The following is a 17,270-nucleotide window of genomic DNA, read 5'->3' on the forward strand; positions in this document are numbered from 1 at the left end:
TTACTTACTATTTTTAATGAAATTTAATTATTATAACAAACATGTTTATAACTATCAACAAGTAAACGAAAAAATGCATGTATACGATGACATCTTAATTGATGACGCAGGCCTTCCAACTTGCACAGTTAAAGTCATACCCTCGAAGTGTACTTTGTTTTGCCAACCATGTCACATTTATTTCTAAAGGTACTTTATCAAGCACCTTCAGACCTGTTCTTTTCTGATTAAGAGTGAAAGAGAAATTGCTTCTCGTGAAGATGCTATTAAAATCCATTTCACTGTACATCACGAATTACCAGCACCTGTATTCGCGAAAATTTTGCATTACTCATAGTGTGCATCCAAACTATCAGAAAAAAGAGAAATTTTCCAAAATGTCAATGAGATGTGTTTTCCATTTGAAACTCTGAAAATTCCCTGTAAATGCTGGGAAACTGAATTCATTTGATGGAGTAGATGCCATTTCAATTTATGTATTCCATGTCTGTACAACAAATACCCCATCCTGCAATGTGTTATGTTGAGAGAAAATCCGACAAGTAATTGTACATTACTCTTGTGGTCTAGCACATTGTGACTTACTATATTACTGATTATGAATAATGTCATTAGCATAATTATTTATTGAGGTTTGCCTTGGGCTTACCAGGCATCTCCCTCATGTTTGAAAATTTAATTAAATATAGTTAATAATCAAATAACATATGAATTTCACTACAATTTCATGTAAATTAAATGTGACCAGTGATTAAAATACTAAGTGTTAGCGGGATTCAAATTGTCGCCTCATCCGCAACCTTCTCATTAAGTGTGAATGCTAATCACTTGACCACAACAACTTCTTACACCTAGCACCTTTGCACACATACCTCACATATCTAATAGACATGTAAAACATCTCCTGTGAAGTTCTCAGAATTGCCAGAATAGTGCACCTTACTACTTGCACATTAGTTCTTTAAATGGCCTGTAAAAGGTGTACAAAGTTTGAAGTAAATCTGTGATCCCAATATCGTGGTATACTCTTGTGAGGTAAAACACATTTAATAAATATTGTGACTGATTTTCTGTATTATTCACTACATTGTCATTGCTTACAGTGTATCACAGTAGTGTAGAGAAAGTAGAGACAAGCAGTTTGATAAGCACTGCTTACATGCAGCAGATATCAACATGGGTGAAGATACCCAAAGGTTACCTTTTTAATCTGGACAAGCTTTTCAACCACCGAAAATAGGAAAACATTGGATGAAAAAGGTTTACCAGATAGTTAAATATTGACTTATTAGATATTACTGACTGACAGAAATACGTCGTGGTAGGACAAAATGATATGGGATTAATCACTGAAAAAATGCTTGTAAGAGATTTTAAAACCTTAGATGTTACACCTCATCTGTTATTAGTATTTCATAGTTGATTTATCATGTCACTTGCCCTGCAGTGAATCCTTTGACCTGAAGTTGGGGGGTTTCCCTACTCAGTAAAACATTTCTTGTTTTCCTTCTGTTAACCTGTTGTATTATTAATGATTAGTTTTATAAATAGTCTTTTTGTTATTTTTTACGTTAACTAAAAAGGACACTTCATACATTCTTATTATTTGACGTGGTCAAATGTGGAGATTAGTGATCTGTTGTGTTACAGCTGTGGATTCAGAAAAACGTTTGATAGTCAAAGTCACAAAAATAGTTTTGTTGACTTATAGTGCACATTGACGGAATTGGACAGTTTACATATGGGGACTCAGAGGACATGCTTGCCACATCAATTTATTCTAAAGCAATGTCAGAAGCAGTGACTTTATGGACTCAGTAGAACAAGATGCCATATTCCACCCCAGGAAATTAGTACGTAGTAACCTCCATATGTGAACAAAGTGTTGTGTGCCCCTCATGGCATAAGTCTTTGTAGATAAGGAAGTGCCCAGGCTGCTTAGCTTTTAATTTCAGCATTAAGTACTGTTTTGTCATTTGATGATATTTCTGACACAAACAAAACCTTTCTGTAAATCTTCTTGTAATTTTGATAGGAGTTTATGAACTCTGGCTCATTGTGAATTTTCCTTGTGGGACAAAGATATTTCATGAGCTGGGAGGACTTAAGGATATGTGCTACCCATTTTCTTTAATTGGGCATTGCTGTTGATGTGGATACTCTTGGAAATAACTGCTCAAAATTTATTTTAAATATTGTACAAAACTTGGAAAAGTTCTGCGTCTACATTATTTCTGTGCACACTTCATCCCAGCTTTGATAAAAAAAAATACTCTGGAAAAATTGTGAGTACTACATTTTGAAAGATGTCTTTATTAAGTCTGCAATCAGATGAGCTTATCCAACACAGCTTTTACTTTTATTAACTGGCAGAAATGATGAGAGAGTCAAATATCATTTACTTGTCAACATAGTATTTCTTTCATACATTCGTAACTACACGATCGATTACTAATGCCGAGGTTTTTGTTACCATTGTTGTGCAATTGACCAACTGTGATATTAATGGTGTGCTTCCAGATGTGCTGCCTAGTTTTTGTTTATGCATAATATTTCAACATCTGACCTGTCCATCTTCTTCAGGTGATATGGGAGTTTTGTTATTATGATATGGGAGTTTTGTTATTATGTGTACTTGCTGCTTGAACTCTTAACGAGATCATGAACTGTTGTTTCCCTCACACCTTTATTTATAGGCAATATCAATCCCTAATGCCCCCTATGCCATTGATGCTCTTTTCATCTTTCAGACCATGCACTCATGTTCTGTGAAATGCAAATTTATATTCATAAGCCGAAATTTTGAAAATGTTTGAGATTGCTACTGGTTTTGTCTGTGATATTTGTGTTTGTTTCCACATGAGATTTACGGGTTCTTAGACACTGAAACTTTTTTGTGTAAATGCTAATATCTGTTGACCCAATGCTCCGCAATGCAGATTACTGTACAGTATAAAGACCAAGTTCAAATTTCTTTGTTTTATTCTTGATTGACATAGTTTTGTTGGAGAACTGTTAGATTTGTGTTAATTCCAGTGATAAGTTACACATATGACTTCGTTTTGATTTTGGCATCTAATAAGTGAACTTTTTGCTGTGATGGAATCTTGCCTTTTGAGAGCTGACTGGGACATTTTTTAAGCAGGAGGACCTGTTGTTTGACAAGGAGACAGCACGACCGTGGGGTCGGGGATTTGTCCGAAATTTTGTGTGGTGAAAGAGGACGGACCCCTAACACCTCACGTAGTTAAAATATTAGGACGCACTACTCGGAAAATCCCGAGAAAAATCTATCCAAAGTTTCTTAGGAGCCTTATGAGTATAAAATGTTAGTCCATTGCCGAGCCGCCATCTGGCCTAGATGGTAATGGCTTGGACTCTTTCGCCAGAGATCTCGCATTCGATTCCTCCTCCGGCACTTTTTTTCCTTCTGTTTCATTTTCCTTGGTGGAATAACAATGGAAAACATTCAATTTTTATACATATAATAATTATAAACAAGAACCGCATTGGTAATTATCGTAAAAACAAACAAAGCAATAATTTTTGTGACATCTTGCGCAACATATAAAAGCAGATTTTTTACAATCACAGGGCATTTGCAATAAATCTGTACAAAAACATGCCCCATTAACATTTATGATAATGTTTAGAGTTTCTGATAATTTGGAGACAAACCAGACACATTGAATCATGTTTCGGAATATTGGTGATGATGATTGATGGTGAGTTATAGAATGAATTTTTATACAGTCTTCCTGGGAATTAATTTCACAATTCTCCTGTAACAATGCGCTTCAATTTTGCAAGTGCTTGATGAAATTTTTACCTTCCTTGTAAAAGTAAACATCACAAGGTTGCACCAAAAGTGCATTTTGGAGATATGACTTTTACAGACCAAGTTGGCATATTTTCGTTATCTTGAAAAATTGCATCATATATCTTGGATTCGTTTGACCTCCCCAAGAGTCAATGAGAAGTAAATATTTCCGGAATGAGATTTTCACTCTGCAGTGGAGTGTGCACTGATATGAAACTTCCTGGCAGATTAAAACTGTGTGCCGGACCGAGACTCGAACTCAGGACCTTTGCCTTTCGCGGGCAAGTGCTCTACCTACTGAGCTACCCAAGCACGACTCACGCCCCGTCCTCACAGCTTTACTTCTGCCAGTACCTTGTCTCCTACCTTCCAAACTTAACAGAAGCTCTCCTGCGAACCTTGCAGAACTAGCACTCCTGAAAGAAAGGATATTGCGGAGACATGGCTTAGACACAGCCTGGGGGATGTTTCCAGAATGAGATTTTCACTCCGCAGCGGAGTGTGCGCTGATATGAAACTACCTGGCACATTAAAACTGTGTGCCAGACCGAGACTCGAACTCGGGACCTTTGCCTTTCGCGGGCAAGTGCTCTACCTACTGAGCTACCCAAGCACAACTCACGCCCCGTCCTCACAGCTTTACTTCTGCCAGTACCTTGTCTCCTACCTTCCAAACTTAACAGAAGCTCTCCTGCAAACCTTGCAGAACTAGCTCTCCTGAAAGAAAGGATACTGCGGAGACATGGCTTAGCCACAGCCTGTGAGGACGGGGCGTGAATTGTGCTTGGGTAGCTCAGTTGGTAGAGCACTTGCCCGCAAAAGGCAAAGGTCCCGAATTCGAGTCTCGGTCCGGCACACAGTTTTAATCTGCCAGGAAGTTTCAGAAGTAAATATTTATTCTCCCTGACGTAAGATTTTAAACATTTCCGGAGAAAATCCATGTATAAACCTGTTGTTATTTTTCCGGACTTCGATGATGCTACGATGACATTCGTAAAAGTATTGGCATAGCCATCTATTAATTTGTGAATATGAGGTCTGATATGACCGGTCGCTTCTTGTAAGCATATGAAGACATACGGGAGCAGTTTTCCGGATAATGTTATTGAATATTGTGCGGTGTACGAATGCGTCACTTTATTCAAATCCGAGTTTTTCATGAAAACTTAACAGATTGATATTGGCATCCTGAAACAGTAGTGTTTTTAATATTAAACAATACATGAATGTGTATGTAAATATCTTTTTCTATAATTAAATTTGAATTGATATATTTTAAATCGGTAAAAACATTTTGTACACAGAAAACATGTATTTGCCTGTTTGGTCAGTATTTATCACATAATCCTCATGGTATTGAGGGATTAAACGGTACGTCTGCCGACAAAAGGTCTCTGCAGAGGCCTGGATGTCCTCCATTGACGCCGCTTCTTTTTCGAAACCAGTTTCGTGATCTAGCATTGTGAAATTCTGTGCTTCTGTTTAAATGCCTTGACCCATCGGTCAGACGCCTTGAATTTGAAATCGATGAATTGTGCAGCCGCAGCCAATGCCCATTGCTGTAAATTTCTTGTCGTGACTTGCTGATATTGCTCTCTTGCTTCAACAAAACAATCGTAGGTCCACGAATCTATCGCCTTAAATTTATCCATTCGCATACCACCACTTTCAATATCTTTCTCCCATTGTGAAAGATATTCTTTTCTCTTCAGTTGGCAGCATCCTTTTTCTTTTTGCAATGTTGCCAAGGACCATATGGGGTGCGCTTTAGCAATATTCACAACTTTGACTTTGTAGGCAATGGTAATCATATCCCTTTTAAATCTTTTCAGTGACTGTTTATATTCGTCTGGAGACGAATCACTTCGTGGCACTTTGAACTGTTCGTTGTTCTCCTCAAATTCTTCGCAATCCTCATGAGCGTGAATTAATGCCTCTTCAGTTACGAATGTTTTTTCACCCAAAAGTTCCAGTATATTATTATGAAGTTCTCCGGCCAATAACGTAGCATCGCGAGAGATTTCTTCTGAAGATGTCAATGCAATTAAATTATTTTCCGTCAACAGCTTTTCATAATACGCCACTGCATCCTTCAATCGTAATTTTTATAGATCACTATGAATGGATTCTTCAGGAATTTCTTCTCCTATTCCAGATGAGCCAGCAACTTCTTCAGTCGACATGTGTAACCTCGGATCGGAATAACACGTTGAAATTTGAAACAGGCATGTATGTTCACGACAAAATTGAAAAACAAACTGCCGTTTACTTCTCACGGCTAGGGCACAGTCCTATGCACAGATGACCGTAGTAATCCCAGGGGGACCCCTTTAAACCTTGAAACCCCATAAAACAAAATAGAACAACGAGCACGAATATTTTTCAGTGAATGAAAAACTTTATGTTCTTGAGCTAAAATAATGTAGGTTTGAGAACCTTAATTAGTGGAATAACAAAATAAAATGAAACACAACAAAAAAAAAGTGCCGGAGGAGGAATCGAACCCGAGACCTCTGGTGTAAGAGTCCGAGCCCTAACCATCTAGGCCAGACGGCGGCTCAGCAATGGACTAACATTTTATACTCATAAGGCTCCTAAGAAACTTTGGATTGATTTTTCTTTGGATTTTCCTTAGGGGTCCTCTTTCACCACACAAAATTTCGGACAAATCCCCGACCCCATGGTCGTGCCATCTCCTTGTGAGTGTAATCTAAAAAGGCACAAGTTGTTCTACCAGTGATGAGATGTAGCCTGAGACTCGTCCACCATTTCAGTAACTAGGCCAACCAACCTCTCCTTCCCAGTCCTGTTCAGATTGTAGGCCATGTCTACTGAAGCCCCACCTGTCAACAATCCTAACTGGTACCAGCATAACATGCACAGAGTCAACCATCATCAGCATACTGAGCCCTGAATGAAAGTACTATTAAGGCGTGGCCCATCGTATGCTCTAACATCGTAGCGGATTACCTGTTGGTGCGCAACTCTATTAAACTATCTCATCACCACGTATATTATATGCCCAGTCCCTGTATAAACAATTTCCTTCCACACCACTATTACTACCTCATACTAACTCGTGACAATATTATGAAAAGTGTGTTGTGTTGTGTGTGTGTGTGTGTGTGTGTGTGTGTGTGTGTGTGTGTGTGTGTGTGAGAGAGAGAGAGAGAGAGAGAGAGAGAGAGAGAGAGAGAGAGAGAGTGAGTGTGTTGTGTTTTTGTGAGTTTATGTATGTATGTTGTCTAATTTGGAAGAAGGCCTTTCGGCCAAAAAGCTTACTTGTTTGACAATCTTTTTGTTGTGCCTATCTGCGACTCAGCATCTCTGCTATATGGCGAGTAGCAATCCACGCTTTTTACAATATCATCATTATTCAATCCTGGATTTTCATACTGGCATGTTAAATTCTTGTACAAATGCCCTAAGTCCTCTGTCATTTGATTCTGCCCCGCAGTAGGTTTAAAATTACTAGTGACGTGGTACTCTGACCGTAGTATTTCCTGTGACTGGTGGCCTATACTTCACCCTTGGCTACCACATGACTTTCTTCTTCCTTACATTTTTTACCCACCAAGGCTTCCTGATCGCTGCTAGAGTCCTCTGTGTATTTGCTAAACTGCCTCCAGCCTGAGATATCTTTAAACATAATCCTGGTTGCTGCTGAAACTTGTTTTCTTTGAGCATAACAAAACCCTCGGACATAATCCTCTGCTTCCTCACATTTCTGCCAGCTGCCAGTCAGAAAATTAACCCTGAACTGCAAGTGGTGGGGTTTCTGAATAAACAGTAAATGGTAAGTAAAGCATGCTGCGGAATGTCAGCTCTTCACTTACCTGACAATAAGAGGCACTGCAAATATAACCAGATCATGGATTACTGATAAGCTTTTACAGCATTTACATTTTGCACTTCGTTCTGATAAAAGTACATAAATTATTGTGTTTACTGTATCACTCCATAGTTTTTGTCTTTGAATGTGTTTTTATTTATTATATTTCCAGGATGCACATGATGATGACGTGTTGACTCGTACTCGCTGCTCCATTGACAGATTATTTAGGAAATATCCACCGTGTTCTCTCCACTTCAATGTGTACTATAAAAAGGTTTTAGCCAGTAAACCAGAGGTAAGTAATAAATTTCTCTGCGTGTGAGTTGCTCTACTTTAGCAGCAATAAATGTATGGACTAAAGTTTTAAATCTGCAAATTAAAGCACTATATCGCATTCGAAATTGAGCAATGGCATATTGCTATTATTGGGAGCACTTTAAAGTTACAAATTTGAAACTTTTATGTCATTTTCAAATCTGATGAATAGTTCTGTGAAAACTTTTCCAGTTCGCTAATTGGACAGTTGTGCAGGAAGGTATAATTGCTGGCTAACTCTAAAGACAGTTGATCTCAAAAAGAATTTCCAAAGCCTACATTAACTGTATTGAATGTCAGATTGTGCACATACGAGGAGGTACCCGAAAGAATTTGAACTTTCTTATAACAGTAATGGAAATTCCTGGATGGAACTGTATGTAAAATAAGTGAAAGGGAAAAATTGACTTATTCATGTAACAGAAAGCATGTAATTTTGCTAGAAAAAGATCCAGAGCTCGAAGGCTAGTGAATACTTCTGTCACGTGTATCTATGCACCGAACTTTCTTTAAATTTATTTATTCAATGTTTTAAACAAAAGACCTCCTGTCCCCTTTAAAGTATCTGCCACTGCCTCAAGTACACTTCTTTAATGTTTTATTTCATTATTCTTCTTCTTCTTCTTCCTTTTTTTTTTTTTTTTTTTTTTTTTTTTTTTTTTTTTTTTTTAATTCATCTTCTATGATGGCCTACAGCGTCTCCAGGTGCTTCCACCTGCATCCGCCCAACTCCCGCCCATTTCACCTCAGCAATGTCAGTGAAAAATTTTTTCCTGTGTCTCTATTCTGGGAAATAAAGTGGGGGGGGGGGGGGGGCAATTATGTAAGAGGAGGAATGAGACATAGAGATCTTTCCATTTTTGGTCAAAAAATGGCAAGACAAAGTTTGTGAGGTGGGGCTGTATTGATGTGGAAAATCATTCGTCCAACTGCCACAAACCGGGCTACTTTCACCACAAATTATTTCACAGTGTTTTAGAAAAATCCAAGTAGAAAGTCTGGTTAAATGACTGACCCTGTGAACAAAAACTGAATGGACGACTCTCCTCACATCTTAAAAATTAATCAGCATTGTTTTGATGTTAGACTTCACTCAACAAGCTTTTTTGCAGTGTGAGAAACTTGAAATCTGCCTGTGGCTTGATTGTTGCTTTGTTCAGATTGTAACTGCAACACCACAATTTGCCAACTGTGATGACTTTGTGGAAAAATTGGGATAATTTTGGAACACACTTTTTTCCCCAAAGCACAGCATGCTTTCAACCTATGTTGTCGTTTAATGATTTTTGATAACTTTATTGGAAGTGTAAGTAACTTTTTCTTTTTGTTCCTTATTCTCTCTAAGGAATATGTGATAACAAGTATAATAAAAGTTACACTCCATACGCGTGAGACAGCATGCACTACCTAATATGTTCGAAAATATCAAGCATGTGATTACTCTGGGGCACATACCTCAGATTCTTTTGGTGATAGGAAGGTATGGTCATGTGTTTTGGATAGCTCTTGGACTGGGGCCATTTGTATACCCAACAGAAGGATTGTCTTAGTGCACTTTCCTCTGATTGTGGGAATGCCAAAAACGTGTTGAATATATTTGCATGCCAAAAATTTTGGGAAAATTTTTGAAGGTGCTGAGAAAGGAGGAATGAGGCAGCTGGTACCCCACTTTTCAGTTCATGTTGGTATTGGTTAAAAAGTGGCATAGTCGCCTTTTTGTGCTACAATAAGGAACATTTTTCTACTGATAACATACAGAACAACATATACCCTTAGATGGTGTGCAGATAAGCTGAGCAGAACATTAACATAAGTCAAGAGTCACTTCACTGAATGCTGAATAGCATAGGAGCGCTATTCATGAAGTAGGTGAAGGTCTTCACCTCGTGCTTGACCACAGATTTTCTTTAGACAAGTGGAGGAAAGAGGAAATCAGTTGTCTGTATTTGATGTGGCATACAGTGGGCCTTAAGAGGCTTATGGAGGCACAATTAGTTCATGGGCGGTTTGTCAGAACCACCCCCCCCCCCCCTCAAAAAAAAAAAAAAAAAAAAAAAAAAAAAAAAAAAAAAAAATCCAATTAATATTTTTTTCATACCAAAATGGAGCCGTGGATTCAAAGACTGCTACATCAAGCAAATGACTGAAATTTTCATGAGAAACTCCTAAGAACCCGATCTGAAACATCCTTGCAACTTTTCTCGATATCTTTATCCATAACATGGCTGTTATAGGTGGTGGTAGGAGGGTGCATAGAGCAAGTTTCCCAGTGGGGACGGTCACAGGGGTAGGAGCCATAGGGTAGGCAGATGGGTGCAAAAAGAGCATTGGGTCTGACGAGAATATTGCAGAGATTGGGAGGGTGACAGAAAGCTATTCTAGGTGTGGTGCGCAAAATTTCGGACAGAATGGATCTCATTTCAGGGCATGATTTTAAGAAGCCATGGCCCTGTCGAAGTAGCTGATTAACACATTCCGGACCAGAATCATTCTAATTTTTTCCAACATTTTTCCTTGAGATTCTTCCATTTTTCTGTCTTTTCCATCCTTTGTTTATTTATTTCCTTTATCAGACGTTATGTCTGGTTAAAAATGGAAAATGACGCGGACCTTGATCAAGCGTGACTTCCTTTTAACTGTATGGTATATGTTACATAGCATTTAGGAACTTTCGGGCAATTGAACATGTATCAATAATTACAGATTTCTGTAGTTGTATATATACGTTTGGATGTAGCTGTATTGCGTTGATGTACTGGTGGATATTGTGTGGTATGACTCCAGTAGTTGATAGTATAATCGGTATAATGTCAACTTTATCCTGATGCCACATGTCCTTGACTTCCTCAGCCAGTTGGATGTATTTTTCAATTTTTTCTCCTGTTTTCGTCTGTATATTTGTTGTATTGGGTATGGATATTTTGATTAGTTGTGTTAATTTCTTCTTTTTATTGGTGAGTATGATGTCAGGTTTGTTATGTGGTGTTGTTTTATCTGTTATAATGCTTCTGTTCCAGTATAATTTGTATTCTTCATTCTCCAGTACATTTTGTGGTGCATACTTGTATGTGGGAACGTGTTGTTGTATTAGTTTATGTTGTATGGAAAGTTGTTGATGTACTATTTTTGCTACATTGTCATATCTTCTGGGGTATTCTGTATTTGCTAGTATTGTACATCCACTTGTGATGTGATCTACTGTTTCTATTTGTTGTTTGCAAGGTCTGCATTTATCTGTTCTGGTATTGGGATGCATATTATTATGCTTGCTGTAATATCTGGTATTTATTGTTTGATCCTGTATTGCAATCATGAATCCTTCCATCTCACTGTATATATTGCCTTTTCTTAGTCATGTGTTGGATGCGTCTTGATCGATGTGTGGCTGTGGTAGATGATATGGGTGCTTGCCATGTAGTGTTTTGTTCTTCCAATTTACTTTCTTCGTATCTGTTGATGTTATGTGATCTAATGGGTTATAGAAATGGTTATGAAATTGCAGTGGTGTAGCTGATGTATTTATATGAGTGATTGCTTTGTGTATTTTGCTAGTTTCTGCTCGTTCTATAAAGAATTTTCTTAAATTGTCTACCTGACCATAATGTAGGTTTTTTATGTCAATAAATCCCCTTCCTCCTTCCTTTCTGTTTAATGTGAATCTTTCTGTTGCTGAATGTATGTGATGTATTCTATATTTGTGGCATTATGATCGTGTAAGTGTATTGAGTGCTTCTAGGTCTGTGTTACTCCATTTCACTACTCCAAATGAGTAGGTCAATATTGGTGTAGCATAAGTATTTATAGCTTTTGCCTTGTTTCTTGCTGTCAATTCTGTTTTCTGTATTTTTGTTAGTCTTTGTCTATATTTTTCTTTTAGTTCTTCTTTAATATTTGTGTTATCTATTCCTATTTTTTGTCTGTATCCTAGGTATTTATAGGTATCTGTTTTTTTTCATTGCTTCTATGCAGTCGCTGTGGTTATCCAATATGTAATCTTCTTGTTTAGAGTGTTTTCCCTTGACTATGCTATTTTTCTTACATTTGTCTGTTCCAAAAGCCATATTTATATCATTACTGAATACTTCTGTTATCTTTAGTAATTGGTTGAGTTGCTGATTTGTTGCTGCCAGTAGTTTTAGATCATCCATGTATAGCAAATGTGTGATTTTGTGTTGGTATGTTCCTGTAATATTATATCCATAATTTGTGTTATTTAGCATGTTGGGTGGTGGGTTCAGAGCAAGGCAGAACCAGAAAGGACTTCATGAGTCTCCTTGGTATATTCCACGCTTAATCTGTATTGGCTGTGATGTGATATTATTTGAATTTGTTTGAATATTAAGTGTGGTTTTCCAATTTTTCCTTACTATGTTTAGGAACTGTATCAATTTAGGGTCTACTTTGTATATTTCCAATATTTGTAGTAACCATGAGTGGGGTACACTATCAAAAGCTTTTTGGTAATCAATGTATGCATAGTGTAGCGACCTTTGTTTAGTTTTAGCTTGGTATGTCACCCCTGCATCTATTATCAGTTGCTCTTTACATCCTCGTGCTCCTTTGCAGCAGCCTTTTTGTTCTTCATTTATAATTTTGTTCTGTGTTGTGTTTGTTATTCATTTCTGTGTAATTACTGAACTTAATATCCGCTCCTGGGATTGGAATGACTCCTTACCCTCTCCCTTAAAACCCACATCCTTTCGCCTTTCCCTCTCCTTCCCTCTTTCCTGATGAAGCAACCTTTGGTTGCGAAAGCTTGAATTTTGTGTGTATGTTTGTGTTTGTTTGTGTGTCTATCGACCTGCCAGCACTTTCGTTTGGTAAGTCACATCATCTTTGTTTTTAGATATATTTTTCCCACGTGGAATGTTTCCCTCTATTATATTCATATTATTAAATAATTTAGTTAGATGTGAATGTGTTGAGGTGAACTTCTTTAGCCAGAAATTTGCTATTTTATCTTTTCCAGGGGCTTTCCAATTGTGAGTAGAATTAATTGCTTGGGTGACTTCATGTTGCAAAATTATCACTTCAGGCATTAGTGGTATCATCTTGTGTGTGTATGTTTCTGCTTGTATCCACCGTGCATGCCTGTTTTGTTGTACCGGGTTTGACCATATGTTGCTCCAGAAGTGTTCCATGTCTGTTATGTTTGGTGGATTGTCTATTTTAATGTGTGTGTTACCTATTGTCTGGTAAAATTTCTTTTGGTTTGTGTTGAATGTTTGGTTTTGTTTCCTTCTATTTTCACTTTTTTTTGTATCTTCTAAGTCGTTTGGCCAATGCTTGTAATTTCTGCTTGTTCTCATCTAATTGCTCTATCGCTTATTGTTGAGAGATTTTACCTAACCTTTTTTGTTTTTTTGTCTGATATTTCATTTCTTATAAATTGTGTTAGCTGTCCGATGCCTTTTCTCAGTTTTTCTATTCTGATCTGTAGCCTGTGTTGCCATGCTGGTTTTGTGGGTTTCTTCTGTGTGTTGGTTGGTTCTGATCTCTGCCTAATGTGTATATTTAGTGTAGTGAGTGCTCCTATACAAACCAGTAGTTGTAACTCTTCCATAGTTGTATTTTCATTTATTTTGTTGTATATAATTGTGTTGATAGTTGTTATTGTTGTTTCGACTTTTGGGTTATTTGGTGGTTTATGCAAGAATGGTCTAATGTCTGTATTTGTGTCTTTGTATTCTATATATGTCAGCCGAAATTTTTCTTCTTATTATTATTATTATTTTCTTCTTCTTCTTATTATTATTATTATTATTATTGCCACTCCCACAATAGCCAACTCTCCAAACTGTCCTGTCTTGCCACGATGAATCCCATCTCATATTACATCCATTCTCTTTGAGAACATGCCTGTGCATAATCAGAACTTAGGTCCCACATTCTGTTTCTTGAAACCTGCTTGTCCCTTGAAGCTACACCAAAGGGCATAACATTCAAAGTCCCTGTTTCTGGATGCAATCCTACCTTACACCAGGCTCTTTTCGAATTTCAAATACAGCAATCTCTTGTTCTTACCTGGCTAATATGTGGCCTATAAGCCTCATCTGCCAATTTCCACTCTACTAGACTTCTCTCCTTCTACAATACCTGCTGTTATCTACCCATCATGTTTCCTTGACTGATATCATGTGCCAAGTCAACTTCAGACTGCAACAACATGCCAGATGTCACTTCAAAAAGCTATTCCACCTTCTCCTAAACTACCTGAATAGTGGTGTTTCCCTTCTTGTCTGTTTGCAGCTCCCTAAACAGCCACACCATCAACCACCACTCCTCTCTAAAAACTGAGCTTGGGCAAGCTCCTTAACATCTCACAAGCTTCACCACTGCCTCCCAGACAAAGACAAAGAATAACCCATGTTCACAAGAACCAGTCACTACAGTACAGTGTCCTTAACCTCATCTAAAGCACTCTCCTCTCCTGCATTATATGTATTATCTAAGAGTCTCACTTTCAGTCCTAAACTTGTCTTTGATCATGCTGCTTTGGCGAAGGACCTACTTTCCTTTACAAGAAATATCCATAGGGAATATCACTTTGCAACCCAATCTCAAAATCTTTCCAACAGGAAACCTGACATTGAACCCTGTCTTGAACAGTTCAGAACACAGTCCCAACTTGATCCACCACCACTATCTCATTCATAATCATCCCTTGCAAGCCTTGTAAGAATTCCTCACATCCAGCATTGCTTCACAACCCTTCCTCAGATCCCTACAACATGACCCTAACCTTTCCTCTGCAGAACTCTAGACTCTATGTGCCCTAAAATCTGATGACTCCATAATTATCCTCCCAATAGACAAAGGATCTATCACTGTAGTACTTGATCGAAAGGAGTATGTTAGTGCAGGTCTACGTCAGCTGTCTGAGACCTCTACATACAGCGTCTGCCATCAAGATCACATCCCTGTGATTCAAACTGAGCCGCAATCCCTCCTTAAAACCTCAGGCCCCTCACAAGGACTATCACTAACAAGGACTTGTTCGGATGCAGACTCTTGCAGCAATACACCACCATTCTCACCTCAGTCTTCACTGCATATAATTATCCCATCATCCTAGTTAAAAAGCAGATTCCAGGACCATCACATCCAATCCTGGTACAGCTGATCCCCCCTAAAAACAACTTTGGAGCACACCGTTGGTGACTCAGTATTATCCTGGTCTGGAATGTGTTAATCAGCTACTTTGGCAGGGCCATGCCTTCTTAAAATCATGCCCTGAAATGAGATCCATTCTGTCTGAAATTTTGTCCACCATACCTAGAATAGCTTTCCCCTCACCCTCTCAATCCCCACAATATTCTTGTCAGACTCTATGCTCCTTCTGCACCCATCTCCCTAACGTATGACTCCTACCCTTGTAACCCTCCCCACTGCAAGGCCTGCCCGGTGCTCCCTCCTACCCTATAACAGCCCTGTAAGTGGCAAAACATATACTATCAAAGGGAGAGTCACATGCAAAATGACACAAGTCATATACCAGCTGTTATGTAAATACTGTTTGACCTTCTGCGTCTGCATGACTACCACCAAGTTAACTGTTAGGATGAGTGGGCGTAGGCAAAAGGTGTATATTGGCAGCTCACAGAGCATGCTGTACAAAATGACATTCGTGACCTTGGCACCTTTTCCACCACACGTGCCATCTGGATTCTTCCCCCAGAAACCAGTTTCTCAGAACTTTGCAGGTGGGATCTGGCATTACAACATGTCCGTGGTTCTTACCACCCATCTGGTCTTAGTTTACGTTAATTTCTTCTGTCTCAGCATTTCTTCACTGTAACTATTGTTTGCTTCACTCAGTTTTAGTTTCCTACACCTTTCATTGTCTTTCCAGTCTGTTTTTCACAACCCTCCTCCCACCTCTGTAATGTGAAATGCACTTAGCTTTTGACTCTTATTAACTTTTGTGTGATGTTTAAGCAGTAATCTCTTTCTGCGTATTACCCTTTTTCCACCTGTAAGCTCTCAGGTTTTCAAATCTCATCTGATGCAGTCCCCAACAGTCAGTCTTTCCTTCTCATACCGTACGATAAGTCTCCGCTAACCTGCAGTTCTGGGTGAGTTTCCTGAAATGTACCCCTTCTACTAGACCTATCCAGTCCTTTCCCTTCACCCCTATTCCTTCACCTTCAACCCTTCCGCCTGAAGGAGGAGCCGCTGGCTCCAAAAGCTTGCCAATTACAATTGTCTTCTATGTGTGTGTTCTGCCACCGCTTGGTGAGTAGATTTTGTATCTATGCAACTAAAGAATTCAAATATTTGCTATCTTTACTACCATCTTTGTTTTTGAACCTCTTATGTAGATTATTATTGCTAGTAAATGCTAAAGTTATGTTGATACTCTATTAGTGTAGAGTTCTAGGCCGACCACTTCGAAAGTAACAGACACTGTTCAGCTAATCAACGTTCTTGTCTACATGGTGACTAAGGGGTCCTTTGCTGGTACATCTTTGGCTCATCAGTGTTCATATCTATAGTGACTGACAACATCTATCACCGGACATCTCTTGCTTCTCATCTGCCTTGCAACAGGCATGCTTTATTGATACACTCCATGCCACCCGTCTTCAAGACAAATGATGGCACCATATGCATTCATCTTTGAGTCAGTCAAGATTCAAGAACTTTGTTACTTTCACATATTTCCCATAGTGACAGTTCCAGTTCTTATAACTGATGTTCATTGGTTATGTATGTATTCTTAATTATCAGTGTCTGGTCCACCTGTGAAAGCAGCCGTGTCATATACCAGCTCTGCTGCACTTGTTGCACAGCTTTTTATATTGGTATGAATACCAACCAGCAGTCCACTAGGACCAGTGGCCACTATCAAATTGTGGCAAAGAGCCAAATGGATCAACGTGTGGCACAAAATGCAGCTGAAAGAAACGTGTTTGATTTCAGTGGCTGCTTCACAAGCCACGCCATCTGGCTCCTCCCCTCCAACACAAGCTTTTCTGAACTGCTCACTAGGGAGTTATCTTTGCAAAATGTTCTCCACTCCCAAAATCATCCCAGCATCAACCTACAGTAACCTAGTGTCCCCACACCCTCCATCCAACAGTTTCTGCCCCTTTTGTCATGTCACCTCTTCCTAGTCACTTGCCCTTACCCTCATTATGTGTCGCTCTCTGCCAATTCCACCATTGATGGTTCCTCCTCCTCTGCTCCTCTCGTATCCTTGTCCATTCCATTTCCCCATGCCCCTCCCTCCCCCACAGCCTCCTCACATTGCACATGGCAGCCTTGTCTGCCACAGTCTAACCCCTGCATTTTCTGCCA

General features: G+C 38.8%; 1 protein-coding gene across 1 annotated transcript in view; it reads left to right on the forward strand.

Moving 5' to 3' along the window:
- Nucleotides 1-17,270, forward strand: part of LOC124545474 — a 437,325-nt gene that overhangs the window by 331,814 nt on the left and 88,241 nt on the right. Inside the window, exon 9 of the mRNA XM_047124406.1 lies at nt 7,825-7,950. Within this exon, the coding sequence (XP_046980362.1) occupies nt 7,825-7,950 (126 nt within the window). The remainder of the gene's footprint in view (nt 1-7,824; nt 7,951-17,270) is intronic.

This window comes from Schistocerca americana, chromosome 8 (genome assembly GCF_021461395.2).
Source record: "Schistocerca americana isolate TAMUIC-IGC-003095 chromosome 8, iqSchAmer2.1, whole genome shotgun sequence".
Lineage (NCBI taxonomy): Eukaryota > Metazoa > Arthropoda > Insecta > Orthoptera > Acrididae > Schistocerca > Schistocerca americana.